At 43.1% G+C, this 27,712-nt stretch overlaps 1 protein-coding gene across 1 annotated transcript in view; it reads right to left on the reverse strand.

Moving 5' to 3' along the window:
* TTC12 (tetratricopeptide repeat domain 12) overlaps positions 1 to 27,712 on the reverse strand; it is a 175,848-nt gene that overhangs the window by 20,868 nt on the left and 127,268 nt on the right. Inside the window, exons 15-20 of the mRNA XM_040426869.1 lie at positions 23,837 to 23,900; positions 20,640 to 20,780; positions 20,235 to 20,333; positions 19,451 to 19,519; positions 7,756 to 7,857; positions 2,241 to 2,340 (exon numbers count right to left, since the gene is read on the reverse strand). Of these exons, the coding sequence (XP_040282803.1) occupies positions 2,241 to 2,340; positions 7,756 to 7,857; positions 19,451 to 19,519; positions 20,235 to 20,333; positions 20,640 to 20,780; positions 23,837 to 23,900 (575 nt within the window). The remainder of the gene's footprint in view (positions 1 to 2,240; positions 2,341 to 7,755; positions 7,858 to 19,450; positions 19,520 to 20,234; positions 20,334 to 20,639; positions 20,781 to 23,836; positions 23,901 to 27,712) is intronic.

Here is a 27,712-nt window from a genome sequence, read left to right on the forward strand (position 1 = left end):
GCAACACTCTCCAAGGCCTGGGACAGTTTCATGACACCCCGTCAGCACCCTCACCCTGATGCGCGTCCTAGTGTCACAAAGAGGGAAAAGTTTTGGAAGATGGTGAAGGAGTATGTAGCAGACCGTGTCAGCGTCCTCAATGATCCCTCTATGCCTTACAACTATTGGGTGTCCAAGCTGGACACGTGGCACGACCTGGTGCTCTACGCCTTGGAGGTGCTGGCCTGCCCTGCTGCCAGCGTTTTGTCAGAGCGGGTATTTAGTGCTGCTGGGGGCAAAATAACTGCTAAGCGCATACACCTGTCAACTGAAAATGCTGACAAGTTGACTCTTATCAAAATGTCCTGGATTGCCCCTGACTTCTCTACTCCACCAGAGGAAAGCGACTGAACATAAAGGCACTTTAAATGTGGCTTTTATGGTGTATTGAATACACTGTATTCCCATGCACCCCTTCCACCACAAAAAAAAGGGTGCATGGTTCAATCTCCCTTTTCTCGTCCTCCTCCTCCATCATAACAACACGCTTATTAGGCTGCCCTCGCTCCTAATGTTTTAGAGGGTCAGCTCAGCAGCAGACCCTCACCTCTAATGTTTTAGAGGGTCACCAGCAGGCCCTCGCCCTTAATGTTTTAGATGGTCAGCTCAGCAGCAGACCCTCACCCCTAATGTTTTAGATGGACAGATCAGCAGCAGACCCTCGCCCCTAATGTTTTAAAGGGTCAGCTCAAAGGTCCTATTGCTCACAGATGAAGACAGAAGAGATGCCGGCTGCGCGAACAAGTGGATTAAGGTGAGTTGAATTATTTTATTTATTTTTTTAACCCCTCCAGCCCTATTGTACTATGTATTCTGTATTCAGAATGCTATTATTTTCCCTTATAACCATGTTATAAGGGGAAATAATAATGATCGGGTCCCCATCCCGATCGTCACCTAGCAACCGTGCGTGAAAATCGCACCGCATCCGCACTTGCTTGCGGATGCTTGCGATTTTCATGCAACCCCATTCATTTCTATGGGGCCTGCGTTACGTGAAAAACGCACAAAGAGGAGCATGCTGCGATTTTCACGCAACGCACAAGTGATGCGCGAAAATCACTGCTCGTGTGCACAGCCCCATAGAAATGAATGGGTCAGGATTCAGTGCGGGTGCAATGCGTTCAACTCACGCATCGCATCCGCGCGGAATACTCGCCCGGGGCCTAAAGGTTGTGGAATATCACTAAGCCCAATTAGAGGTGACTTTAACACTGTGTCAATAATTAATACAGGCAATATCCATGTAGCCCTGTGACATTATTTTCCGTATATACCACAGCACATTGCAGTGTTTATGGTATAAAATGTGTAAAAATTGCTCGATGTGCAGAAATTGCTTAACGCAAGCGCACTTGCATCTCATTCACTGAGAGGGATTGGGCACAGACGATTTAGGCCATTTAGTGGTTGCATGAGCAGTGAGCCCCTGAGGAGCCCGTGCAGAGGATGGGAGTGGCAGTGGCCCTGATGTGGTGTTGTGTTAAGGTGTATTCACTCTGGACATTGCTCCATGGGGATCAGTGCAGTGGAAAGGTGGTTTGACAAATCAGGCCACAAGTAAAAGTTTGAAAGTCTCTCTTCACTTAGTGCAAAATATAACTTAAGGAACATCCAGTAGTAGTCGGTACAAAGTGCAGTTTCAGTCACCAGGTGATGAGGTATGGCGGCTGGTTAGGTGACAATTCAATGGCACTTGCAGATAATTGTAGATATAGGTGTCCACACAGTGATACAGGTCTAAAGTTAGACTGGCCAAGAAGTGGTCTGAGTGATGGTTGTCTAAGCCATAGTTTCTGACCTGCAGCAGGGTCTGTAAAGCTGTGGTTTTGCTGATCGATCAGCTGTCTAGGCACATTGAAGTTCTTTGAAAGCAGTGTTCTTAACCGGAATGAAAGTCTTACAGGAGAATTGGTTACGGTCCTTTCAGGAAGGAGTTCAAGCATGTCCTTACAAGACGTAGGACCAGCCTACTGCTACCATGAGGGGAGGGATAGGGTGGTTAGCCCTGTTCCTGCCAACCATATTTCCTCTGCTGGAGTACATGTCAGAACATAAATAATACACAATATAACAAGCAATTGCAGATAATTCCGTGTCATTATATAATAAGATAAGGGTCCTTTAAATATATTATCGTCATGGTTAGCCAAAATGGTTTCTGTGATGAGGTTAGATCAATAGACTCAGGTTACACTTACTTTTATCATACTTGAAAACTTCCTTTTGTGCTAGCGTATCCTCTTTGGTACATACTGCAAGCACCTTCACTGCATATAGTGAGGTCTTCTTTCCATCTGCCTATATAGATGAACAAAAGAAAAAACTGTAAGGAAACCAAATAACATGAAAGCTGGTGTCCAGTGGGTATAGCTCCATTTATATTCTGTGTTAAGTAGAGTGGTCCTTCCTCCTTTGTCCATCTCTGCCTTCATGCAATATGTTAGGCTATTTTCTGTGAGCATGTAATATATACCATGTGTATAAATGGCAGTGGCTTTTCCTTTTGATAGCATGTATGTGTACAGTCGTGGTCAAAAGTTTTGAGAATTACATAAATATTGGAAATTGGAAAAGTTGCTGCTTAAGTTTTTATAATAGCAATTTGCATATACTCCAGAATGTTATGAAGAGTGATCAGATGAATTGCATTGTCCTTCTTTGCCATGAAAATTAACTTAATCCTAAAAAAACCTTTCCACTGCATTTCATTGCTGTCATTAAAGGACCTGCTGAGATCATTTCAGTAATCGTCTTGTTAACTCAGGTGAGAATGTTGACGAGCACAAGGCTGGAGATTATTATGTCAGGCTGATTGGGTTAAAATGGCAGACTTGACATGTTAAAAGGAGGGTGATGCTTGAAATCATTGTTCTTCCATTGTTAACCATGGTGACCTCAAAGAAACGTGTGCAGCCATCATTGCATTGCATAAAAATGGCTTTACAGGCAAGGATATTGTGGCTACTAAGATTGCACCTCAATCAACAATTTATAGGATCATCAAGAACTTCAAGGAAAGAGGTTCAATTCTTGTTAAGAAGGCTTCAGGGCGTCCAAGAAAGTCCAGCAAGCGCCAGGATCGTCTCCTAAAGAGGATTCAGCTGCGGGATCGGAGTGCCACCAGTGCAGAGCTTGCTCAGGTATGGCAGCAGGCAGGTGTGAGCGCATCTACACGCACAGTGAGGTGAAGATTTTTGGAAGATGGCCTGGTGTCAAGAAGGGCAGCAAAGAAGCCACTTCTCTCCAAAAAAACCATCAGGGACAGATTGATCTTCTGCAAAAAATATGGTGAATGGACTGCTGAGGACTGGGGCAAAGTCATATTCTCCGATGAAGCCTCTTTCCGATTGTTTGGGGCATCTGGAAAAAGGCTTGTCCGGAGAAGAAAAGGTGAGCGCTACCATCGGTCCTGTGTCATGCCAACAGTAAAGCATCCTGAGACCATTCATGTGTGGGGTTGCTTCTCATCCAAGGGAGTGGGCTCACTCACAATTTTGCCCAAAAACACAGCCATGAATAAAGAATGGTACCAAAACAACAGCCACTTCTTCCAACAATCCAACAACAGTTTGGTGAAGAACAATGCATTTTCCAGCACGATGGAGCACCGTGCCATAAGGCAAAAGTGATAACTAAGTGGCTCGGGGACCAAAACGTTGACATTTTGGGTCTATGGCCTGGAAACTCCCCAGATCTTAATCCCATTGAGAACTTGTGGTCAATCCTCAAGAGGCGGGTGGACAAACAAAAACCCACTAATTCTGACAAACTCCAAGAAGTGATTATGAAAAAATGGGTTGCTATCAGTCAGGAATTGGCCCAGAAGTTGATTGAGAGCATGCCCAGTCGAATTGCAGAGGTCCTGAAAAAGAAGGGCTAACACTGCAAATACTGACTCTTTGCATAAATGTCATGTAATTGTCGATAAAAGCCTTTGAAACGTATGAAGTGTGTGTAATTATATTTCACTACATCACAGAAACAACTGAAACAAAGATCTAAAAGCAGTTTAGCAGCAAACTTTGTGAAAACTAATATTTGTGTCATTCTCAAAACTTTTGGCCACGACTGTATTTGTTGGCAGTGGAGAAAAAGATAGCTCAATCTGCCATGTATATGAGAGGTTTTCAAATCGGCGGTAGCGAGAACATATGGTACGGCTGCTGTCAGGAATGCTTTGCTGGGCAATGAAAATGTGATAAACGGCCACTGTTCTTGTCATTTGGGGTTCAGTGTGTGATTACAAACCTAAAGAAGTCCATACATCAGATCTAAGGCTCATCTGGCACATGCCCCACTTACATAAAAATTGAATTTAGGGGGTTTAATGCCCTGTTCGCCACTTTTTCAAGCAGTGATGAAAATGTCCCCCCTTGTCTGCATAAAGCACTACTATATCTGGCTGTCATCTTACACCATGAAGACAACCCCTGTCCATATTCCCTATTAGGATATTTATGGAAGTCAGAAAACTAGGTAATCTGAATGGGACCATCCTCTATGAGCCAGAACCTAAGGCATTCATGCATTACATTTGCAAATTAATATGAATAACCAGCATGTAACGCTACATATCCCGAGCTCAGGCACTTCAGTGGAAATGTATTGCCAGAAGACAACTTTCCACAGTCATCAGTTTACTGCTTGAGCAGTACTGAATAAAAAACACAGCTTTATGGATTCTGCTGTGTCAAATTGACGTCTAAATACCACATTTTGTCTAATCCCAGGCTTTGCTTTCCATTCTTGTAGCTTCCACTGTTTAGATTAGCTAATATGTTTAATCCTAAATCCACTACCAGAAGCCATTATGGGTCTGGGTCTAAGACCGACACTTGATTGACTTTGATACAAGTTTTATTTTATTTTTTTAACTTTTTTGGTGTACCCGAGGTTTAGGACAAGTGAACATGCACCACTGTCTTCACTTCTCCCACATATGGTAATGGGTGGGAGGTCATGCACATGGTCATAATATGGCCCCATGATGGATCCATAGCAATCATATCCTGCCTAGAGAAAGCCATCAGAAATGTTTTTTTGACTCAATCAGATGCACTCTGTATTCATAATATAGAGAAGAGAAGAATATCTCTGTAGTATGGATATGTATGATCTTCCTATGTCTCTGGAGTATGGAGGCTCAGATATTGTTTCTCCATACCGGCTCTGACATCAGCCTAAGCCTTACAGATCATGCACACAGCCATATGATGGTTCTCCTTGTACAGAGCCATTATAATACTTCTCTGTATTCTTCCAGATTCCTCCAGCATTCCAACATGTTTCAGTGAATGGTGTATGTATGGAGGCATCCTCTCCTGGAAGTAAAAATATCTCTATACATAAGATGCTCAACAGAGCTGTGGGGCAGTACAGAGGCTGTGCGGAGCCGTGCAGGTTCAGAGATCGTGTGCAGGAGCACAATTTTGGAATAATATAGAAGTCTATATGAATAATTAAGATGCTGCACGTTATACAGATTCTGTAGCTGCTTTCCGCTTTTCTAGAAGAAATCATTAAATATGAATCTCCGGACATTTATTAAATAATTAATTGAAAAGAAGAGAAGTGCAATTAAGTTACACATTTCTGCCGTGTTCTTGTGAAAAATATAGCCAATAATAATGTCACTTCAAAGATGTATCTATGTGCTGAAGATACGGGCTCATATAGTACATTGCTCTTTCTTCCCTATTAACTACAACCGCACTTGCTTCGAGAATTAGTTGTCTACTTAATGCATGCTGTAGATCTGCAGGCTGAGACATTAGTCATTTTAGTGATATAAAAGGTCTGCGGTCCTCTCCTGTGATTATTATAATGAGATACAAGTATCAGGAAGACTAATGGTCCTTTCCCACCCACTGATGCTACAGGCAATTATCGGAAACAAACTGTTCATTACTGATAATTGCCTGATTATCAAAGGTGGTGAGAGTTACATTTAGATGCAGCAATCATATTCTCTGTATGGGCACAAGTGATCATTATTGCACTCATCCACATACAGATACATTGTTTCTGGGAAGCTGATCCCAGATTAACAGAAGCGATGATTTTTGGTGCCGGCTGAAAGACACAATTATCTGATAAATAAATGAACGGGTGATTGCTGGCACCTTTCTACAAATGCTCATCATTGATAATTGACCCGATTATTGGTCTGTGTAAAAGGACCTTGAGGATTAGTTTATACTTTCAGTTTTTTTTTATGCAGTTTATGAAGTGTAAGCCCATTGTGGATGATAAAGTGAATAGACTGACGAGCAAAAGGGTAGCAATGTTTTGAACTTTTGACTTTCAGGCTCCATATCTCACCATCCACTACAGCTACTATGACTACCATCATTTTATAGACAATCATCCTGGACTTGCCACTATTTAGCATATGATTAGTAATGCCGATTCTTGTCATGTAACTGCATTCTTACTGTTTTGCTCCTGGTGGTTGAACAATCTGTTTCTTCTTGTCTACTACAAATTACAACCTGTTCTCACATTCCCTAATAGCTCAGTGTGTTATTCCGTTGATTAACAAACGAAAGGTCATTGGTTCGAATCTAAGAGCTGCCATGAAAAGAGAAACAGCATCATCCAACTCATCGATAGTGATATCTCGGCCAAGAAAATTGCCAAACTGCATCATGGGAGTGCCATGAGAGGTGGAAGAATTCAAAATGAAGTCCCTCCGTCCATTCCAAAGCCAAGAGATGGACGCTCAGGCAAAATATCAGAGTCAACAAGTCGGCTCATCGCAGGTTCTATCAGTTCTGGCGTGAAAAACACGGCAGTGGACATGGCTCGTGTGCTTCATAATAGTGAGATAACAGACGTCCATGCAAGCACCGTGCGACACTCAACATCCACCATGATCAGCTGCATGAGGAGACGGCGCACACAGTGTGCACGTGCCGTCTCCCTTCTCTTCCTGCTGCTATGTCTATGGCAAAGCAGCAGCGAGAAGGAAGATAGCATGTGCTCACTGCGCACGCCCTCTCCTCATACAGCCGATCTGCGGGGGTGTCGGACACCCGCCAATCTGATATTGATGACCTAGGCCATCTATATAGGAGAGCCCAGATAACCACTTTAATAGGGTGTAAATATCACATGGCTTGTCACTGTGTGATGTGACTACTTGAACCAATCCAGTAAGCTTCAAATACGCACCAGTATTTCAGACAGTAGTGGAGACTACTGAAACTAGGACAATGGGGATGCTCCCAAAAAAGGGCCCCCCCACCAGTCATGATTTATTGCCGTACGAGGATAACTACTGATTTTTGTAAATAAACTGTAATTCACTTTTAATGGCATGTTCTGTTGCATAGTAAAAACCATCAGTTCTTTGATTGATCAGCTCAAGGCAATGTAGGAAACAGATTCATTCTAACAATCTCCCATCAATTCCAACAGGTGACCTCCCGGTGTCTATTTGATGAGAATTACCGTATGTGCCCACCTCATATGACACAATTCCATCAGCACCGCACCTAATTATATAACTATCTATATGACCCAGAAGTGTTTTTTAGATCTAGTCCCAATGTGAAATACATCCCGTTATCTATAATAAACCCACAACATATGAGACCTTTCCCATGGCTTCCTTGCAATGGCAGGCGTATATTAAGTAAGAGATATCACACCCATTATCTATGTGGACATTATGATCCAATTATCCCATTTCTTATCAGACAGAATTTATACCTTAAGCAATTTGATTAGTTTCTTCACAATTCCTTCTTGTACAGACAGTTCTACTGCTGTGGTGCATTGTGGGAGAACCCTGCTGAGAATGCCCACAGATCTCTGCAGAAAGAAAAAACATGACATATATGACAAAATATCAGAATTAAAGGAGTTGTCCCAAGAATTATATGCTGAAGTTTTGAAACCAGCACCTATTGAGTTATTTACTGAAATCTATCTGTATAGCTCCACCATCACTTTTTATTTGTTATTATTATTTTTATGTCCTGCTCACTGAGACGGAAGCACATGCTCAGTTCTATCCTTCAACTGCCATTAGCTGTAGCAGACAGGACACACCCCCAGGGTATGGAGAACCCCCCCCCCCCCCCATAAATCTAGCAGAACAATAGGACCAATGAATGGGGAGATCTCTGGATCCACATGGGGCTGGTTCTAGCTTTGTTAGAAAGAGATTTTTGTTAGCCCAGCGGTCCGTGCCAGCGCTGCTGCCCCTACCCACAGGCACGGGCTCCCTCTTTCCCTCCTGCTGCCATGCGCCGTGCTGACAAGCGTAGGCAGTAGGTAGCTTAATTGTTGCTTCTGTGCTCCATGTCAGAGTTTACTTCCTGCTGGAGAACTGAACTGTTTGTTAGGGCTTGCATAGGTGTGTCTCTCCTTACTTGTGAGGCAGCACGTACATGCCCTCTATCTTACCAGCCTATGGCTGGATTGCAGGAAGTATTTAAAGGTGCTTCCTACCCCAGGAAGGCACCTGAGCAACTCATGGTCACTAACATAGTAACATAGTAAAAGACATCTGTCCATCCAGTTCGGACTGTTATCCTGCAAAATGATCCAGAGGAATGCAAAAAAAAAAAACTGTGAGGTAGAAGCCAATTTTCCCCACTTAGGGCTTCCCAACTCCAATCAGGCAATCAGAATAACTCCCTGGATCAACGACTAACTCTCTGGATCACTAGCTTGTCTAGTTTCTGGTGTGAAGGTGTTTTTGAAGATCTGCTTTGCTGTGTACCGGACCCTACTTTGGAATTATCAGATTTTGCTTGTTTGCCGCCCACCCCTGACCTTGAACTTTGTTTACGGACCTTGCTTGAGTGCTGCCTGCTCTGACCTCGGACTTCCTGACCATGTACCTGACCTTGGTGCTTGCACCGGTATCTCTGACCCCCTGGTCAGCTGCCACTGACTCGGGGACTGCTCTGGAGTGGCACCTGGCCACTACCCTAATGGCCCAAGCCTATCCTCACCATCAGAGACTCTAGTGAAGACCAGGTAGTTGCTTAGTCATGCCCCTCCAGAGTATAGCCAGTCAGTGGCGCAGTGGCTCCACACCTGCTTGCATAACAGTTGTCATGTACTAGATTATGTACGATTTTTATTTTTTATATTCATCCTAGGCTAACCCCTTTCAAAATGATTTGCTCATTGTTACTATTTTACTCTATGTAGCATCATCATTAGTGATTAGAAATGAGCGAATCGAAGCTGACTAAGTCGAATTCGTTCCGAATTTCAGGAAAAATTTGATTCTGAACAAACGCAAATTTCCTTGCGCTTCATGGTAATAAATCGCAATTTTTCCTAACATGGCGGCTACAATGGCGGCTAAATCAGCAGCTACACATGTGAGGACATGGGGCAAGGAACTCTGGGAAGGCGGGATGACCCATAATGCCATGCATGCAGCCGGCCAGCCCAGTGATGTCACAGCCCTATAAATACGGCGGCCATCTTAGATTCTGCCATTCACCATTGTACTTTGTTTAGGGACAGATGTTTATGCAGGCGCTAGGGAGAGGGAAAGAAAACCTCATTGTGAAAAAAAAGCATATTATAAGTGCACAATAAGGATAGGGAGGAATCATTTCACATCATCTTAGTGCAGGGACAGACGTTGCAGGGGCTAGGGAGAGTCATAAGGAAAACATCATTGGGAAAAAAATAAGATTTACGAGTGCAGGGAAAGATTATTTGGGGATCCGAATAGCGTTATACAGCTCTGTCATTCCAGTAATTTGTTGTAGGGGTGCAAGTGTTATGTTGAAAAGCCTTTAGTGGCTTATATCTGTGGAAAAAGAGAAATATATACTCTGTTCACTTCTGCAGCTATATACACTCACCTAAAGAATTATTAGGAACACCTGTTCTATTTCTCATTAATGCAATTATCTAGTCAACCAATCACATGGCAGTTGCTTCAATGCATTTAGGGGGGTGGTCCTGGTCAAGACAATCTCCTGAACTCCAAACTGAATGTCAGAATGGGAAAGAAAGGTGATTTAAGCAATTTTGAGCGTGGCATAGTTGTTGGTGCTAGACGGGCCGGTCTGAGTATTTCACAATCTGCTCAGTTACTGGGATTTTCACGCACAACCATTTCTAGGGTTTACAAAGAATGGTGTGAAAAGGGAAAAACATCCAGTATGCGGCAGTCCTGTGGGCAAAAATGCCTTGTGGATGCTAGAGGTCAGAGGAGAATGGGCCGACTGATTCAAGCTGATAGAAGAGCAACGTTGACTGAAATAACCACTCGTTACAACCGAGGTATGCAGCAAAGCATTTGTGAAGCCACAACACGCACAACCTTGAGGCGGATGGGCTACAACAGCAGAAGACCCCACCGGGTACCATTCATCTCCACTACAAATAGGCTACAATTTGCACGAGCTCACCAAAATTGGACTGTTGAAGACTGGAAAAATGTTGCCTGGTCTGATGAGTCTCGATTTCTGTTGAGACATTCAAATGGTAGAGACCGAATTTGGCGTAAACAGAATGAGAACATGTATCCATCCTCTGATGGCTACTTCCAGCAGGATAATGGACCATGTCACAAAGCTCGAATCATTTCAAATTGGTTTCTTGAACATGAAAATGAGTTCACTGTACTAAAATGGCCCCCACAGTCACCAGATCTCAACCCAATAGAGCATCTTTGGGATGTGGTGGAACGGGAGCTTCGTGCCCTGGATGTGCATCCCTCAAATCTCCATCAACTGCAAGATGCTATCCTATCAATATGGTCCAACATTTCTAAAGAATGCTATCAGCACCTTCTTGAATCAATACCACGTAGAATTAAGGCAGTTCTGAAGGCAAAAGTGGTTCCAACACCGTATTAGTATGGTGTTCCTAATAATTCTTTAGGTGAGTGTATAGTAAAAGCGTTTAGTGCCTGTGGGGATTCGCTCTGGTAGTTAGGACTAGCGGATGCAGTATAGAGGCAAAGTACACAGTTCTTGAATCAATCAGCGGTGTTTATTCACACATTGGTGTATAACAAAATGAAGATAAGGTGTATCACAAAACTCAGGTGGCTTGGTATTTGTTCACACACAAGGAAAGTCCATAAACAATAAAAGTCACATTTTCTCCTGGGTGTTAATTCACACCCTGTTAGCCGTTCAGCCTCATCAAGTCCATAGGCGGCCTGTTCACCTTTAGAGGGGCCTGAGTCCTCTAGCCGGGCTCAAACCTCAAATCCCAGCACAGCTCTCAGTTCACAGCACACAGACTCCTGAGCTCCACTGTCAGAGGGAGGAAAATCCACACACCTGGCAGTGCTGGCTGGTTTTTATGCCTGGCAAAAACCGGCCTGAAACATGAGGAGTAGTCACCCACCCAGCACTTTGACTACTCCCAGTAAGGTGCCAATTAGCAATAGCTGCTGCTGACACATAAAATACTGGCTCTTACTTCACCAAGGCCAGGAACCTCGGTGACACATACCTTCCATCCACGATGATTCCAGGTACCTTCTTACATACCCCCCTTTGTTCAACCCTGAGGGGGTGAACACCTGCCATACAGTATACCTGGGACAGGGCATCTGCGTTTCCCTGCAACCGGCCTGCTCTGTGTTCCACGGAGAACTTAAAGTTCTGTAAGGACAGGAACCACCTGGTGAATTGGGCATTTCTCTTTTTGGCCTGGCTCATCCACTTGAGAGGGGAGTGGTCGGTCACCAGGCGGAACTTTCTCCCCAACAAATAGTAGCGGAGAGACTCTAGTGCCCACTTGATAGCCAGACACTCTCTCTCCACTATGCTATACCTGGTTTCAGCTGGGGTGAGCTTGCGGCTTAAAAAGACAACGGGATGCTCCTCCCTGTTGACTTCCTGAGAGAGTACAGCACCGAGGCCTACTTCGGAGGCATCTGTCTGTACCACAAACTCCCTATTGAAGTCGGGCGTCACTAAAACCGGTGACCTGCACAGGGCTCACTTCAAAGTGGAAAAAGCCTCTTTCGCCCGCTCATCCCAGCGAACCATCACTGATTTTCGTCCCTTCAAGAGCCCTGTTAACCACCTCCGGACCGCTGTACGCAGATTCGCGTTCCGGAGGTGGCAGCCCTGCGCTCAGCGACGCATATACGCGTCATCTCGCGTGAGCCGGGATTTCCTGTGAACGCGCGCACACAGGCGCGCGCGCTCACAGGAACGGAAGGTAAGAGAGTTGATCTCCAGCCTGCCAGCGGCGATCGTTCGCTGGCAGACTGGAGATGTGTTTTTTTTAACCCCTAACAGGTATATTAGACGCTGTTTTGATAACAGCGTCTAATATACCTGCTACCTGGTCCTCTGGTGGTCCCCTTTGTTTGGATCGACCACCAGAGGACACAGGTAGCTCAGTAAAGTCCCACCAAGCACCACTACACTACACTACACCCCCCCCGTCACTTATTAACCCCTTATTAGCCCCTGATCACCCCATATAGACTCCCTGATCACCCCCCTGTCATTGATTACACCCCTGTCATTGATCAACCCCCTGTAAAGCTCCATTCAGATGTCCGCATGATTTTTACGGATGCACTGATAGATGGATCGGATCCGCAAAACGCATACGGACGTCTGAATGAAGCCTTACAGGGGCGTGATCAATGACTGTGGTTATCACCCCATATAGACTCCCTGATCACCCCCCTGTCATTGATTACACCCCTGTCATTGATTACCCCCCTGTAAAGCTCCATTCAGATGTCCGCATGATTTTTACGGATGCACTAATAGATGGATCGGATCCGCAAAACGCATCCGGACGTCTGAATGAAGCCTTACAGGGGCATGATCAATGACTGTGGTTATCACCCCATATAGACTCCCTGATCACCCCCCTGTCATTGATTACACCCCTGTCATTGATTACCCCCCTGTAAAGCTCCATTCAGATGTCCGCATGATTTTTACAGATGCACTGATAGATGGATCGGATCCGCAAAACGCATCCGGACGTCTGAATGAAGCCTTACAGGGGCATGATCAATGACTGTGGTTATCACCCCATATACACTGCGTGCAGAATTATTAGGCAAATGAGTATTTTGACCACATCATCCTCTTTATGCATGTTGTCTTACTCCAAGCTGTATAGGCTCAAAAGCCTACTACCAATTAAGCATATTAGGTGATGTGCATCTCTGTAATGAGAAGGGGTGTGGTCTAATGACATCAACACCCTATATTAGGTGTGCATAATTATTAGGCAACTTCCTTTCCTTTGGCAAAATGGGTCAAAAGAAGGACTTGACAGGCTCAGAAAAGTCAAAAATAGTGAGATATCTTGCAGAGGGATGCAGCACTCTTAAAATTGCAAAGCTTCTGAAGCGTGATCATCGAACAATCAAGCGTTTCATTCAAAATAGTCAACAGGGTCGCAAGAAGCGTGTGGAAAAACCAAGGCACAAAATAACTGCCCATGAACTGAGAAAAGTCAAGCGTGCAGCTGCCAAGATGCCACTTGCCACCAGTTTGGCCATATTTCAGAGCTGCAACATCACTGGAGTGCCCAAAAGCACAAGGTGTGCAATACTCAGAGACATGGCCAAGGTAAGAAAGGCTGAAAGACGACCACCACTGAACAAGACACACAAGCTGAAACGTCAAGACTGGGCCAAGAAATATCTCAAGACTGATTTTTCTAAGGTTTTATGGACTGATGAAATGAGAGTGAGTCTTGATGGGCCAGATGGATGGGCCCGTGGCTGGATTGGTAAAGGGCAGAGAGCTCCAGTCCGACTCAGACGCCAGCAAGGTGGAGGTGGAGTACTGGTTTGGGCTGGTATCATCAAAGATGAGCTTGTGGGGCCTTTTCGGGTTGAGGATGGAGTCAAGCTCAACTCCCAGTCCTACTGCCAGTTTCTGGAAGACACCTTCTTCAAGCAGTGGTACAGGAAGAAGTCTGCATCCTTCAAGAAAAACATGATTTTCATGCAGGACAATGCTCCATCACAAGCGTCCAAGTACTCCACAGCGTGGCTGGCAAGAAAGGGTATAAAAGAAGAAAATCTAATGACATGGCCTCCTTGTTCACCTGATCTGAACCCCATTGAGAACCTGTGGTCCATCATCAAATGTGAGATTTACAAGGAGGGAAAACAGTACACCTCTCTGAACAGTGTCTGGGAGGCTGTGGTTGCTGCTGCACGCAATGTTGATGGTGAACAGATCAAAACACTGACAGAATCCATGGATGGCAGGCTTTTGAGTGTCCTTGCAAAGAAAGGTGGCTATATTGGTCACTGATTTGTTTTTGTTTGGTTTTTGAATGTCAGAAATGTATATTTGTGAATGTTGAGATGTTATATTGGTTTCACTGGTAAAAATAAATAATTGAAATGGGTATATATTTGTTTTTTGTTAAGTTTCCTAATAATTATGCACAGTAATAGTCACCTGCACACACAGATATCCCCCTAAAATAGCTAAAACTAAAAACAAACTAAAAACTACTTCCAAAAATATTCAGCTTTGATATTAATGAGTTTTTTGGGTTCATTGAGAACATGGTTGTTGTTCAATAATAAAATTAATCCTCAAAAATACAACTTGCCTAATAATTCTGCACTCCCTGTAGACTCCCTGATCACCCCCCTGTCATTGATTACACCCCTGTCATTGATTACCCCCCTGTAAAGCTCCATTCAGATGTCCGCATGATTTTTACGGATGCACTGATAGATGGATCGGATCCGCAAAACGCATACGGACGTCTGAATGAAGCCTTACACGGGCGTGATCAATGACTGTGGTTATCACCCCATATAAACTCCCTGATCACCCCCCTGTCATTGATCACCCCCCCTGTCATTGATCACCCCCCCTGTCATTGATCACCCCCCCTGTCATTGATCACCCCCCCCCTGTCATTGATCACCCCCCTGTCATTGATCACCCCTCTGTAAGGCTCCATTCAGACATTTTTTTGGCCCAAGTTAGCGGAATTTTTTTTTTTTTTTTTCTTACAAAGTCTCATATTCCACTAACTTGTGTCAAAAAATAAAATCTCACATGAACTCACCATACCCCTCACGGAATCCAAATGCGTAAAATTTTTTAGACATTTATATTCCAGACTTCTTCTCACGCTTTAGGGCCCCTAGAATGCCAGGGCAGTATAAATACCCCACATGTGACCCCATTTCGGAAAGAAGACACCCCCAGGTATTCCGTGAGGGGCATATTGAGTCCATGAAAGATTGAAATTTTTGTCCCAAGTTAGCGGAACGGGAGACTTTGTGAGAAAAAAAATAAAAAATATCAATTTCCGCTAACTTGTGCCCAAAAAAAAAAATTTCTATGAACTCGCCATGCCCCTCATTAAATACCTTGGGGTGTCTTCTTTCCAAAATGGGGTCACATGTGGGGTATTTATACTGCCCTGGCATTCTAGGGGCCCCAAAGCGTGAGAAGAAGTCTGGTATCCAAATGTCTAAAAATGCCCTCCTAAAATGAATTTGGGCCCCTTTGCGCATCTAGGCTGCAAAAAAGTGTCACACATGTGGTATCGCCGTACTCAGGAGAAGTTGGGGAATGTGTTTTGGGGTGTCATTTTACATATACCCATGCTGGGTGAGATAAATATCTTGGTCAAATGCCAACTTTGTATAAAAAAATGGGAAAAGTTGTCTTTTGCCAAGATATTTCTCTCACCCAGCATGGGTATATGTAAAATGACACCCCAAAACACATTCCCCAACGTCTCCTGAATACGGCGATACCACATGTGTGACACTTTTTTGCAGCCTAGGTGGGCAAAGGGGCCCACATTCCAAAGAGCACCTTTCGGATTTCACAGGTCATTTACCTACTTACCACACATTAGGGCCCCTAGAATGCCAGGGCAGTATAACTACCCCACAAGTGACCCCATTTTGGAAAGAAGACACCCCAAGGTATTCCGTGAGGGGCATGGCGAGTTCCTAGATTTTTTTATTTTTTGTCACAAGTTAGTGAAAAATGATGATTTTTTTTATTTTTATTTTTTTCATACAAAGTCTCATATTCCACTAACTTGTGACAAAAAATAAAAACTTCCATGAACTCACTATGCCCATCAGCGAATACCTTGGGGTCTCTTCTTTCCAAAATGGGGTCACTTATGGGGTAGTTATACTGCCCTGGCATTCTAGGGGCCCAAATGTGTGGTAAGGAGTTTGAAATCAAATTCTGTAAAAAATGACGAGTGAAATCCGAAAGGTGCTCTTTGGAATATGGGCCCCTTTGCCCACCTAGGCTGCAAAAAAGTGTCACACATCTGGTATCTCCGTATTCAGTAGAAGTTGGGGAATGTGTTTTGGGGTGTCATTTTACATATACCCATGCTGGGTGAGAGAAATATCTTGGCAAAAGACAACTTTTCCCTTTTTTTTATACAAAGTTGGCATTTGACCAAGATATTTATCTCACCCAGCATGGGTATATGTAAAATGACACCTCAAAACACATTCCCCAACTTCTCCCGAGTACTGAGATACCAGATGTGTGACACTTTTTTGCAGCCTAGGTGGGCAAAGGGGCCCATATTCCGAAGAGCACCTTTCGGATTTCACTCGTCATTTTTTACAGAATTTGATTTCAAACTCCTTACCACACATTTGGGTCCCTAGAATGCCAGGGCAGTATAACTACCCCACAAGTGACCCCATTTTGGAAAGAAGAGACCCCAAGGTATTCGCTGATGGGCATAGTGAGTTCATGGAAGTTTTTATTTTTTGTAACAAGTTAGTGGAATATGAGACTTTGTATGAAAAAAAAATAAAAAAAAAAATCATCATTTTCCACTAACTTGTGACAAAAAATAAAAAATTCTAGGAACTCGCCATGCCCCTCACGGAATACCTTGGGGTGTCTTCTTTCCAAAATGGGGTCACTTGTGGGGTAGTTATACTGCCCTGGCATTCTAGGGGCCCAAATGTGTGGTAAGGAGTTTGAAATCAAATCCTGTAAAAAATGACCTGTGAAATCCGAAAGGTGCTCTTTGGAATATGGGCCCCTTTGCCCACCTAGGCTGCAAAAAAGTGTCACACATCTGGTATCTCTGTACTCAGGAGAAGGTGGGGAATGTGTTTTGGGGTGTCTTTTTACATATACCCATGCTGGGTGAGATAAATATCTTGGTCAAATGCCAACTTTGTATAAAAAAATGGGAAAAGTTGTCTTTTGCCAAGATATTTCTCTCACCCAGCATGGGTATATGTAAAATGACACCCCAAAACACATTCCCCACCTTCTCCTGAGTACGAAGATACCAGATGTGTGACACTTTTTTGCAGCCTAGGTGGGCAAAGGGGCCCATATTCCAAAGAGCACCTTTCGGATTTCACAGGTCATTTTTTTACAGAATTTGATTTCAAACTCCTTACCACACATTTGGGCCCCTAGAATGCCAGGGCAGTATAACTACCACACAAGTGACCCCATTTTGGAAAGAAGAGACCCCAAGGTATTCGCTGATGGGCATAGTGAGTTCATAGAACTTTTTATTTTTTGTCACAAGTTAGTGGAATATGAGACTTTGTAAGAAAAAAAAATAAATAAATAAATCATCATTTTCCGCTAACTTGTGACAAAAAATAAAAAGTTCTATGAACTCACTATGCCCATCAGCGAATACCTTAGGGTGTGTACTTTCCGAAATGGGGTCATTTGTGGGGTGTTTGTACTGTCTGGGCATTGTAGAACCTCAGGAAACATGACAGGTGCTCAGAAAGTCAGAGCTGCTTCAAAAAGCGGAAATTCACATTTTTGTACCATAGTTTGTAAACGCTATAACTTTTACCCAAACCATTTTTTTTTTTACCCAAACATTTTTTTTTTATCAAAGACATGTAGAACAATAAATTTAGAGCAAAATTTATATATGGATGTCGTTTTTTTAGCAAAATTTTACAACTGAAAGTGAAAAATGTCATTTTTTTGCAAAAAAATCGTTAAATTTCGATTAATAACAAAAAAAGTAAAAATGTCAGCAGCAATGAAATACCACCAAATGAAAGCTCTATTAGTGAGAAGAAAAGGAGGTAAAATTCATTTGGGTGGTAAGTTGCATGACCGAGCAATAAACGGTGAAAGTAGTGTAGGTCAGAAGTGTAAAAAGTGGCCTGGTCTTTCAGGGTGTTTAAGCACTGGGGGCTGAGGTGGTTAATGGCACGGCTATAGTGGCAAAGTGGGGAACAGATCTCATGTAATAGCCTATCATTCCTAGGAACGACTTTACTTGTTTAGTGGTGACTAGTGTTGGTCGAGCTACGAATTTGACTGCGCAGCCACAGTGGAAAAGGAGAGAGGAGGAGAGTAAACGGGCAGGCAGAGGCACACGGAGGCAGGGGTTATGAGCCGTTGAGGAGGTGCTGCCTGGGGCTCGGAAGATTGAGACGCCGCCCTGGGCACTTAAGAGGGTGCATTTACAGAATCTTAAAAGTTCATTTTTGGCTGAAAGAAAACTCCATTAGATACAACAAAGGTACCGTTTTTAAGTTCTGGTTGGCACATATAACGCTATTTGATCAGTCTAATATGCTCAAAGGTGGTAACAGACTCCCTTTAAAAGAATAAATTTAAAAGGAGTCTGTCACCTCTGAAATCAGTCTGAAAGTAAGCATCTCCCAAAGGTGTAATCCTCGAAAATGCTTCATTTTATTGTTATGTAGATACAGTTTTCGGTGCACAGTGGGTGTGGCGGCTCCATTTTTTGCGAGTAAGACTATCTACCACCTTTCTCTCTTGTTTGATTGACAGTCCATGAGATTTCAGAGCTTGTAGCAATAAAACAAGGGCCACAGGGTGCACTGAGTGAAGTGGGCTCACCTACAGTGAACTGAAAACCATATTTACATAAAAATAATTTTAAAAAAAGCATAAAGGACTGGATTCTCACAGGAAACGTTTTTGTGGCTTCTATCCTACATGGCGGTGTGTTTACTTTAAAATTGACTTTGGAGGTAACAGGCTCAATTTAAGGGTATTCATGAAAATGGTGGACAGAGTAAAGCTCTCATCAAGCAAAGAGCCTATCGTGTCCAGCAGATGACAAGTGGTACCTTGGTACTAAACCCGGGTTCGGGAAATGTTTTTTTTTACAGTAGAAATCAATTTATGAAGTTATTACGCAAAGTCTCGTGAGACTTCGCAAAGTAATAACTTCGGCTCATCGGAGCCAATACATTTTAATACTGTATGGAGCGCTCGCTCCGTACAGTATTGAAATAAAGTTTTATGCAAATTCACTCATCCCTAATTGCCATTAACAAGAATTTTTTTCCCACTAATGTTAAACTGACTTCCAGTTCGCAAGATAATTAGAATAAATGTTATTTGGTAATGCAGCCGGAGTGTAAAATACGAGGGCTGCCACAGAGTAAAACTATTTCTAAATGACAAATGAATATAAGAACAAGACATTTACTTACAGTTAGAATGATTTCCTCGTTACTGCTAAGCAGAGACAAACATCTTCTACTGATATCAACTCCTCGCTCCTAAGAATGTAGAGAGCCGGCAGTGTCAGTATCTATTAACATTTTAGCCATCGCCCTCATGCACACAACCGTGAGCACATTGCGGTACGCAAACCTCGGATCCGCAAAATACAGATGCCTTCCATATCCAAAATAAGATCTCAAAATCGCAAAGGTAAAAGCAGATGTAAAAATGGCCTAAGGTTGTTTTTGTGTCATTTTAATGCTGGCTTTGCTTTGTGTGCCTGCCCCAAATGTATGAACTGGTGCGCCTTAATAATACAGTACATGTGGTGGAGTGTAATGTGGTTTAAACCTTTAGGCCGGGTTCACATCACAGTTTTATTTTCTGTTCTTCTGATGCATCACAAGAACAGGAAAAAAACAGGATCCTGTATAAAAAAAAAACGTAAATGGTTTAAACAGATGACAAATATGCATAACTGATGCACAGGATCTTTTTTTTTTTTTTTTTCTGTTCTGTGACCCTAGCCTTAGGTGTAAATACACAGGGGGTTGCTTGGCGTGGGTCGCAACTTTTTTGCAACTTTTGCAGAAGTCCCACATAGAAAATGAGCCATAATCCAGGTCTACTCTCAGTTTTAGCTCTTAAACATTGTAAAAAGTGGCGAGGATCACAAAATGTAACAAAAAATGCACAGTTTCCATGACTTGCGACTTTTTTACACCACAAAACGGACATGTCTGATGTCATAAATGACTCCCTATGTCTTACCTTGATTTCTGAATTTGCTTCAAGAGATAAATTAAACATGAGCCCAAGTGCTGCAGCCTGAATGTCTCTGCATCCCTCGGCAGGCGAGCCGCACGCATCCTAAGGAGACATTTAGTGTGACATTAGGCAGGGACATCCTTTCCGCTGACCTCTCGCATATTCAGATCATTACGGTTCTGTACAAAGGTCAATAGAGCACCCATAGAGGTGTATGAGGTCTACGGTACTTTACCCCTGTTCATGAGGTCTTATTTGTTAGATTTCATCAGAATGAAATATTAACCTAATAATTACAGATATATGACAAAATCAATACCACACGAGACACAGCAAAAGACTCTAAAGACGTAACCATGATACTTATACTATAATAGAGCAAAGACGTGGAATTTATGGGGTCCTTACCACAAGCTGTAAGCAGGAGTCCCAGAATTCCAGTGAACCTGCCATCTGCCTCCTTATAACGCCGTCTTCACTAAGATGTCCCATGACCGCAATGCATCGGAGACATTCTTCCATATTTACTAGAGCTAAATGCAGGTTCTTCTGTAGAATATGAAAAGTGCTGTAAGTCAGATAAATAGGTGCATATACAATATGCAGACTTCACCAGCTTTGTATGTTGCAAGCATTATTTAAAGGGGTTTTCAAGGACTAGAAAATGATAGCTGCTCCTTCCCAGGAACAATGGCACATTTGTCCATTGAAATGAATGGGGGCTGTTGGTGAATAAACTCTGAATTCACTTGGAAGACATTGAGTGCTGTAGTATTCTCTCGATATTCTCATTGGGTTAGGGCCTGACACTCCATGGACTGTCCGACAAGGACTTCACAGTAGTGCTGTTTTTATTTTGGATATTACAGCTAAGCTGCAATACCACACACAACCTGTGAGCAATGGTGGCACTGTTTATAGAAGAAAGCAGCATATAAGGGACTGGGCGAATTCATTTCTTAGATCAAACTGACTGGTGAATGGTCCTATAAACTGCTCTTGTATGGGGGACTACTGCTATTTGTAACCTCCTCTAATATTATGTTCATATTTGAATAATGTTCTGTACAGAATAATTTATTTGAATCGGACTGAGCTTGTAGTACATACCTCCACCACCACTCAGTGTATGGAGCTGCACCAGTTCCAGTTCTATCCGTGCATGTGGATTTAATAGAAATTAATAGAATTTAATAGAAAGTAAGAACCAGTTTTTAAAGGGGTTGTGCAAAAATTGGTTGTGCAAAAATTTTTGACAACTGTCCCCCACCCAACCACACATGCACCACAATTGGCTGGACCTATAAAGAAAAGATTACTTACCTTCTTCCCAGCGCTGCTGCCCATTCCTTCCCCTCCAGGCCTGCGATGCTCCATTGGGCTCCTTTGATGTCAACATCTGGTGTGACACCAAATCCCCTTGCATCATGTGACAATCTGTCAGGTAGCGTCAAACCAGATGTTTTCAGTGAGGGAGCCAAGAGAGGAGAAAGAGCGGGGAGCCAGGTAGCAGGTAAGGCCTCTTTCACATGAGCGTGTCCGGATAAGGTCCCGATGCGTTGCGGCAAACGCGCGCGAGTAGGTACGCAATTGCAGTCAGTTTTGACTGCGATTGCGTTCCGTTGTTCAGTTTTTATCGCGCGGGTGCAATGCGTTTTTCACACGCGTGATAAAAAACTGAATGTGGTACCCAGACCCGAACTTCAGGCTTGGGTTCAAGGTTGTGTAGATTGTATTATTTTCCCTTATAACATGGTTATAAGGGAAAATAATAGTATTCTGAATACAGAATGCATAGTAAAATAGGGCTGGAGGGGTTAAAAAATATATATATTTAACTCACCTTAATCCACTTGTTCGCGCAGCCGGCATCTCTTCTGTCTTCATCTGTGAGCAATAGGACCTTTGATGACGTCACTGCGTTCATCACATGGTCCATCACATGATCCATCACCATGGTGCTGGATCATGTGATAGACCATGTGATGAGCGTAGTGACGTCATCAAAGGTCCTATTCCTCACAGAATAAGACAGAAGAGATGCCGGCTGCGCGAACAAGTGGATTAAGGTGAGTTAAATTATTTCTTTTTTTTTTAACCCCTCCAGCCCTATTTTACTATGCATTCTGTATTCAAATGCTATTATTTTCCCTTATAACCATGTTATAAGGGAAAATAATAATGATCGGGTCTCCATCCCGATCGTCTCCTAGCAACCGTGCGTGAAAATCGCACCGCATCCGCACTTGCTTGCTGATGCTTGCGATTTTCACGCAGCCCCATTCACTTCTATGGGGTCTGCGTTGCGTGAAAAACGCACAAAATAGAGCTTGCTGCGATTTTCACGCAACGCACAAGTGATGCGTGAAGATCACCGCTCATGTGAACAGCCCCATAGAAATGAATGGGTCCGGATTCAGTGCGGGTGCAATGAGTTCAACTCACGCATCACATCCACGTGGAATACTCGCCCGTGTGAAAGGGGCCTAAGGGTACTTTCACACTAGCGTTTTTCTTTTCCGGCATAGAGTTCCGTCGCAGGGGCTCTATACCGGAAAAGAACTGATCAGGCATATCCCCATGCATTCTGAATGGAGAGCAATCCGTTCAGGATGCATCAGGATGTCTTCAGTTCAGTCGTTTTGACTGATCAGGCAAAAGAGAAAACCGTAGCATGCTACGGTTTTATCTCTGGCGAAAAAAATTGAAGACTTGCCTGAATGCCGGATCCGTCATTTTTCCCCCATAGGAATGTATTAGTCGGGATCCGCCATTCAAAATAGCGGAATGCCGGATCCGTCCTTCCGGCCTGCGCATGCATAGACCGGTAAAAATGTGAAAAAAAAATACAAGACGGATCCGTCTGTCCGCATGACAAGCGGAGAGACGGATCCGTTCTTGCAATGCATTTGTGAGATGGATCCGCATCCGGATCCGTCTCACAAATGCTTTCAGTCACACCAAAATCGGCGGATCCGGCGGGCACTTCCGACGACGGAACTGCCCGCCGGATCACACTGCCATAAGTGTGAAAGTAGCCTAAGTAATCTTTCCTTTACAGCTCCAGCCAAGTGGGCAACCCCTTTAAGGTCATTTTGGACCACTTTAACTATTGTGCCCAGGTTGCGCATACAGTATGGTACCGTCTACTCTGGTCCGGAAATTCTCCCCCTCCAGCTCAATCTCTATGGCTCCCCTACCATTAGCTACTATTGCAGTGTAAATTCTTTATTTTTTTCATTGAAAACAATGTAATGCAGTATTACAGATGGAACATCCTGTTTTTAAACTGATGACCAAAACATTGCCCTCCTTAATTGTCCCATAGTGTACCATTCCCATCCACACAAGTCATAATATTTTTTTCAGCTTTTTTTTTTTATTTGAAATCCATACATTGTACCTTCCTTTAAAGATGCCCTAGGTGTTCTTCTATTCTTCTCACCCCTGGAAATGACAGGTGCTACACCTGTATAGCACTATAAATTCTATAAGGGTCTATTCCTTTAGTGCAGATTTGTGACACAGGTAGGATCCACGTTTCGGTTTTTTTAGACTGCATTGAAAAAGCTAATGATAACTCTCTATAAAATAGTTTTTCTTACCAATAAAGAAGTGCATGAGGGCAGTAATTCTGATGTAAAGTCCGCTCTAAAATGTGATCTCAACCTGCAATTCAGTAACAAGAAAGATTAAAGTCTAAGAAAGGACGGTAAAGAGGATGAGGAAAGATCTAAAGCTGTTCAGACACAGTAATGTGCAGAGAATTGTCCACCCCCAGGCCCAGGCTCATGCAAGTTAACACACAAATGTCCTCCAAGTCAAATAAAAGATTCAATCACTTTGAGTTCACATCAGGACAAACTTTCAAACTTTCCTTAAGGGGTTCCTTCAGGTTTTCTGGTATTTTTGGCAGCAAGAATAGCGCAGTTTGCAGTGTTATTTTGCCATCAACGATACCAGAACCCCAATGAAGATAATAAACTGGAATAAAGTACTGTACAAGTATACCTTTCAGTTTGTTTCAACACTGCATGCAGGATTAGCAGAGAATTACATTATAATCCAGCACTAGAGTCCCTCGTGAGTTGGTCTATAGCATCTTACCCAGAGGGGGTTCACAATATCTATGATCTGGCAACAGAAAGCAGAAGATGATGAACACACACAGCCTGGGAATGCTGTGGATCTACACTAGGGATTGGGAAGGTAATGCCTCGACGTGTTTATAAATTTATGTTCATATTAAATTAAAATATATTTAGATACTAGCTGGAGACCTAAAACGATGAAGGTCAACCCTAACGTTTTGCCTATGCATTGACCAGAGAGGGAAGAGTGGATGAGATTCATGGTAATGGCTATGGTGGTGGTGGTAGTTGTACTTACAGTTCAGGGTAGATTGCTCCACCCTGAATCTCCCTAAGGCCCTGCAGTGACTGGAGGAAGCACCCTTTTTTCCCTTGGGGCACACCCTGGTGTTGGGGCTCCTGCCTGGTGGAAGTTGGGGGTGCCCTTGATGGTAAACAGTTTGGCTGGGTGCAAGACAGGAGTGCAGATGCAGTCAATAATCAGGCCTGTTGGCTGCAATAAATAAAGTCTTTCTTTACTGAATTTATAGAAATAATCAGTCGGCACTGTGGGAGAAAGTGGTGCTCATATCCTGGGTTGCAGGCCCATACATGCAAGTAGAAGAAGTAGATTAGCACCCACTTTTTGATGCTAATAAATCTTCATTTTATTACCATAAACAAAATACAGGCAGATGTGACACAATTCGGTTAAACAAGTAGGCTTGAGCGAATCGAGCTTCGGATCATAGATCCAAAGTCGATTTGTTCAGAAACTTCAGTTTTAATGCCTTTTCCATACAGCATTAAAATGTATTGGCTCCGTGGAGCCAAACTTCGTCTCGGCCAAAGTGGCAGGAGACTTCGGTGAATTACTTTGGTATTCCTATGTGCGTATTGAAATACATTTTAAAATAGAAATCCAAAGTGGGCTTTGGTATTGTCTGTTACTTTGGTACCAAATCCCACTTCAGATTCCTATTTTAAAATGTTTTTCAATAGGAATTGAAATTGCACATAGGAATATAGAAGTAATTCACCAAAGTCTTGCGCAACTTCGGCCAAAACAAAGTTTGGCTCCACTGAGCCAATAATGCTGTACGGAAGCACCTTGATTTGCTCAACCCTACAAACAAGCATAGATTTATTAGCATCAAAAAGGGAGTGCTGATCCACTCCTACTTTTCTTTACTGAACCGATGAAAGAAATAGGAATACAGACAGCAGCCAAAAGCATGGTTCCAAAGTAAATCACAGTATTGTCCCCTCCCAATAGCATTGTATAGGCAGCAACAATTATGGTACTTGTAGTAACACCTGTGTTTTTCTCTCAAGATACTTTCCAGTCTCTCCAAAATAAACTAAAGCATGCAATTACACTGCCTGTCCTAAAAAAAAGTCGCCACCTGGATTTAACTAAGCAAATAGTTATGAGCCTCCTATTGGATAATTAATAATTAATCATGGGCATGCATCAAGCAGAGAAAACATTTAAGGAGATTGCAGAAACTATTAAATTGGGTTAAGAACTGTCCAACGCATTATTAAAAACTGGAAGGATAGTGGGGACCCATCGTATTCGAGGAAGAAATGTGGCGGGGAAAAAATCCTGAATAATCGTGATCGGGGATCACTTAAACGTTTGGTGAAATCAAATCGATGAAAAACAACAGTAGAACTCAGGGCAATGTTTAATAGTGACAGTAAGAGCATTTCCACATGCACAATGCGAAGGGAACTCAAGGGATTGGGACTGAACAGCTGTGTAGCCGTAAGAAAACCACTAATCAGTGATGCAAACCAGAAAAAAGGCTTCAATTTGCTAGGGAGCATAAAGATTGGACTCTGGAGCAATGGAATAAGGTCATGTGGTCTGATGAGTCAAGATTTACCCTGTTCCAGAGTGATGGGTGCATCAGGGTAAGAAGAGAGGCAGCTGAAGTGATGCACTCATCATGCCTAGTGCCTACTGTACAAGCCTGTGGGGGTAGTGCTATGATCTGGGGTTGCTGCAGTTGGTCAGATCTAGGTTCAGCAACAGTATGTGCTCCAAGAATGAGGTCAGCTGACTACCTGAACATACTGAATAACCAGGTTATTCCATCAATTAATTTTTTCTTCCCTGATGGCATGGGCATATTCCAAGATGACAATGCCAGGATTTATCGGGCTCAAATTGTGAAAGAGTGGTTCAGGGAGCATGAGACATCATTTTCACACATGGATTGGCCACTACAGGGTCTAGACCTTAACCCCATTGAGAATCTTTGGGATGTGCTGGAGAAGGCTTTGCGCAGCAGTCAGACTCTACCATCATAAATGCAAGAACTTGGTGAAAAATTAATGCAATGCTGGATGGAAATAAATCTTGTGACATTGCAGAAGCCAATCGAAACAATTTCACAGCGAATGCGTGCTGTAATCAAAGCTAAAGGTGGTCCAACAAAATATTTTTAGTTGAGACACTTTTGGGGGGCGGGCAGTGTATATTTCTATTACGGCAAATCATCTGCAATTCCCTGTCTGAAAGGTGCAGAATTCAGACACGGATGATCAATCTGTCTCAAAATGTGTTAGGTCCTGAAGGCAACATTCCTATAGTAAAGCTATAGCTTTCTATATTGAGAATATACATTTTCTATCCAGCCTATAGCCTTATCATATTGAGAGAGAGTTTTTCTATACTTAGAAAGCTAATATATATTACTAGTGTCTTTAGAATCCTATATTGTGCTTATAAGTAAACCAGTAATATGTATTAGCTTTCAGTCACGGAAGGTGTTACAGAAAACTAGAAGACACAAATGAAGATCCGACTGACTTGATCCAAAACTAAGGATCTGAAACAGCCCTAGCTCTCTCCCTTACTGCTCAGCCTATGCAAAAATCTCTATGGTAGATACAGTAATTGCATACCCTCGTTCCTCGACTGTATGAAACCTGAACACCCTATAATAGTGAGGGGACACGACCACCGGCTCCCTACACTTAATACGGAGGGAGTCAGGGTCACCTATGATCAAGCAAACAGGAAAACACAGATAAATGAACAGACTTATCTGTAGAAGCATCAGTTGTAGCATCCAGCATGCACACACTCCAGGAAGTTGTATAAACCGCAAAGTGATGCAGTATGGGAGGGGATTTAAAGGGATGCAATCAGTGCAACTAGATGACAGCTGAGAGAGGGAAACGAGATGACAAAACGAAAGCAAAACAAAAGAACCTCAAGCAGGAGGTTCTGAAGAACGTCTGTCAGAGCTTCTCAGATGTCTGGCGGTGACACTTTCTAATTATAGAAAACTTCTATTCTAAACATGGTAAGGCTATAGTAAGTAGTAGAGATGGCCTTGCGGTTCGCCCGGCGGTCGTTTCACAGCGAACTTTGCTCGTGGACACACCCCCATCCTA

The sequence above is a fragment of the Bufo bufo genome, chromosome 1, assembly GCF_905171765.1.
Source record: "Bufo bufo chromosome 1, aBufBuf1.1, whole genome shotgun sequence".
NCBI classification, from domain to species: domain Eukaryota; kingdom Metazoa; phylum Chordata; class Amphibia; order Anura; family Bufonidae; genus Bufo; species Bufo bufo.